The 2,406-nt window shown below is 41.2% G+C and overlaps 1 protein-coding gene across 1 annotated transcript in view; it reads left to right on the top strand.

Annotated features, from left to right (window-relative positions):
- The window catches only part of TNRC6A (trinucleotide repeat containing 6A), a 19,577-nt gene extending 18,161 nt beyond the window's left edge, over positions 1 to 1,416 (top strand). The window contains exon 19 of the mRNA XM_009875944.1: positions 80 to 1,416. Coding sequence (XP_009874246.1) covers positions 80 to 455 — 376 coding nt within the window. The 3' untranslated portion in view covers positions 456 to 1,416. The remainder of the gene's footprint in view (positions 1 to 79) is intronic.
- The last annotated feature ends 990 nt before the right edge of the window (positions 1,417 to 2,406 follow it).

Here is a 2,406-nt window from a genome sequence, read left to right as displayed (position 1 = left end):
GCGCTGGGGCGCGGGGCGGCAGGGGACGAAGGGGGGGCAGCGAGGTGGCTCACAGCGTGCTCTTCTCGCCCTCCCGCAGGTGTGTTTTAGGGAACACTACTATTCTCGCTGAGTTTGCCAGTGAAGAGGAGATTAGTCGCTTCTTTGCACAAGGCCAGTCTCTGACTCCGTCTCCTGGCTGGCAATCTCTGGGGTCCGGCCAGAACCGCCTCGGATCCATTGACGGTTCCCATTCGTTCTCAAACCGTAATGATCTAAATCACTGGAATGGTGCTGGGCTGTCGGGAACTAGCAGTGGAGACCTTCATGGCACTTCACTTTGGGGGAGCCCCAACTATTCCACGAGCCTGTGGGGCGCCCCGAGCAGCAATGACACCAGGGGAATTAGCAGCCCATCCCCCATCAACGCTTTCCTTTCTGTTGACCACCTGGGTGGAGGTGGAGAGTCCATGTAACCTTGTCCTTTTTTCAACTAATAAACTGTGACCTCAAGACATAACAAAGCAGCACTAATTTGGACTTCTCACCTACAGCGAGGGGGTCACCTGTGGAAACAGTTACTTTCTGCACATTTTCCACTTTGTTTTAGCCCAAAACATATCAGTTTGAATACTTGAATCATGCAGGCCAATAGTATAATGTGAAAAAGTATATATTTACACTTCCAGATAGTGCTATCCATATAAAACTGCTTGGAATGAGCTCATTTGTGTATATTCATCATGTTTATTCTTTGAATTCCTTTTTTTTTTCCTTTTTTTTTTTTTTTTTTTGCATTTTGCTGATGATGTTGGAGTATGAGCTTTTTTAACTTTGCACTGAATGATGTTCTCTCTGTCTAATCGGCAATATCGGGGAGGCAGCAGTTCACGTGTAAATGTTTACTCAAGGATGTTCTTAACAAACAGTGTGCGCTCTCTACTATGCCTTGATGTTTGCCTACCTTCTCGTGGTATTGTGGCGTTTAAAGATCAAGTTATGATACTGACTTAGGATTATGAATGAAAGTATTGCACCAGTTTTTTCATGTATAAAACTAAAGAATTTAGCTCTACAGTTTAAAAAACTGTGGCCACAGCTGTGACTTGCAACCCAGCCTGCAAGCCAGGGGGGTCCTGCACTTTCAATAGGCTTTCAATTTTGTTTTGGGGGTGCCCGTGTCGGGACCTTCTTGTTTACAGAATATTTTTTTTTGTTTTTTGAGAAAAATGTTTACTCTTCCATCATTTTAAAAATTTTTAAAAAGACAAAAAAAAAAAATTGAGAATGAAAAAGATGCTTTCTATCTCTGGGAATAATGAACAGTGTTTGGCCATGTCCTTTTGTTTTCTATTCCTGTATCCTAAATCAAAGAGCATGGCTCTCAGGAAAACCAGTTCCCCAGTAAAAACTCCTTGTAGTTTCTTATAGGAAAAATAAAAAACTCAACTTTTAGCACTGATAATACTTATTGCTCTGTAAGACTTTTCTCTGCCAAAAAAAAACCGCTTCGAGCTGGAGTTTGACATACCGCTTTCTGACGCTGTCTTTTTCTTAGTGAGTGGTGGTGGTTTGCTAATAATCCGTAGGTAAACGATTTTTTTGTAATCCCATCGAGTGGCTCCGTTTCTGCTCTTGTGACTGTGTTAACGTTTAACTGTCGTACCTTAAAGCCGACCTGAGTAACTATGCATACTGTAACCAAGTTCTTGGGCTTACAGAATTGTTTGTTGTATAAAAGTTTTAAATGTTTAAAAAGTTCTCGCAAATACTTTCTTGCAAAAGTAACGAGTTACATCTTTTTTGCCACAAAAGGTATTATTATATGATGCTTGTTTAGTCGATGAATTGAAGACTAGGCAAGGGTAAAAATTTTAACAGTGCAGAAATCGCCATCATTTCATTGCCTTGATTCTAACTGTTTGTGTCCGAAGATGCAAAAGAAGTCAGTGGCTTTTAACTGTTTACAAATAGAATGTGATTGTAAAATGTACAGTTTGGTTGTGTTTGAATTATGAAGTTTCTCCAGATATTAATAAATCATGATGTTTTTGGCTGCTCAGCATATAGCTGTCTATTTTTTGTGACTTTATTTGTAGGCTGTTTTCTATACGATGAAAATACCGAACGATACGATAGCTCTGTATTCCCATAGGTTGATTTTTTTTTTTTCTTTTAGCGAACTTGATTTTTTAATGAACGGATCTGCATTTTATGCTAGCAAAAATCTCCCTCCACGCCCCCACTACGAGATGAGAGTATTAAGTGTAGAAAACCGCAGCTTGCTTTTTCCTTTTCTATTCGAGCACCTTTGGGACCCCGTTGCCCTCGTCCTCGGTATTCTCCCAACGCCCCATTTCCAAGCGCCCCCCCACCGTTTGTGCCCAGCTAGATGCTCAAGAGGACACTCGCGAATAAGGAGAGCAT

This window comes from Apaloderma vittatum, unplaced genomic scaffold, assembly GCF_000703405.1.
Source record: "Apaloderma vittatum isolate BGI_N311 unplaced genomic scaffold, ASM70340v1 scaffold27300, whole genome shotgun sequence".
NCBI classification, from domain to species: Eukaryota; Metazoa; Chordata; class Aves; order Trogoniformes; family Trogonidae; genus Apaloderma; species Apaloderma vittatum.
The sequence above is the reverse complement of the archived record's forward strand: the minus strand, read 5'-3'. Positions and strand labels throughout refer to the sequence as shown.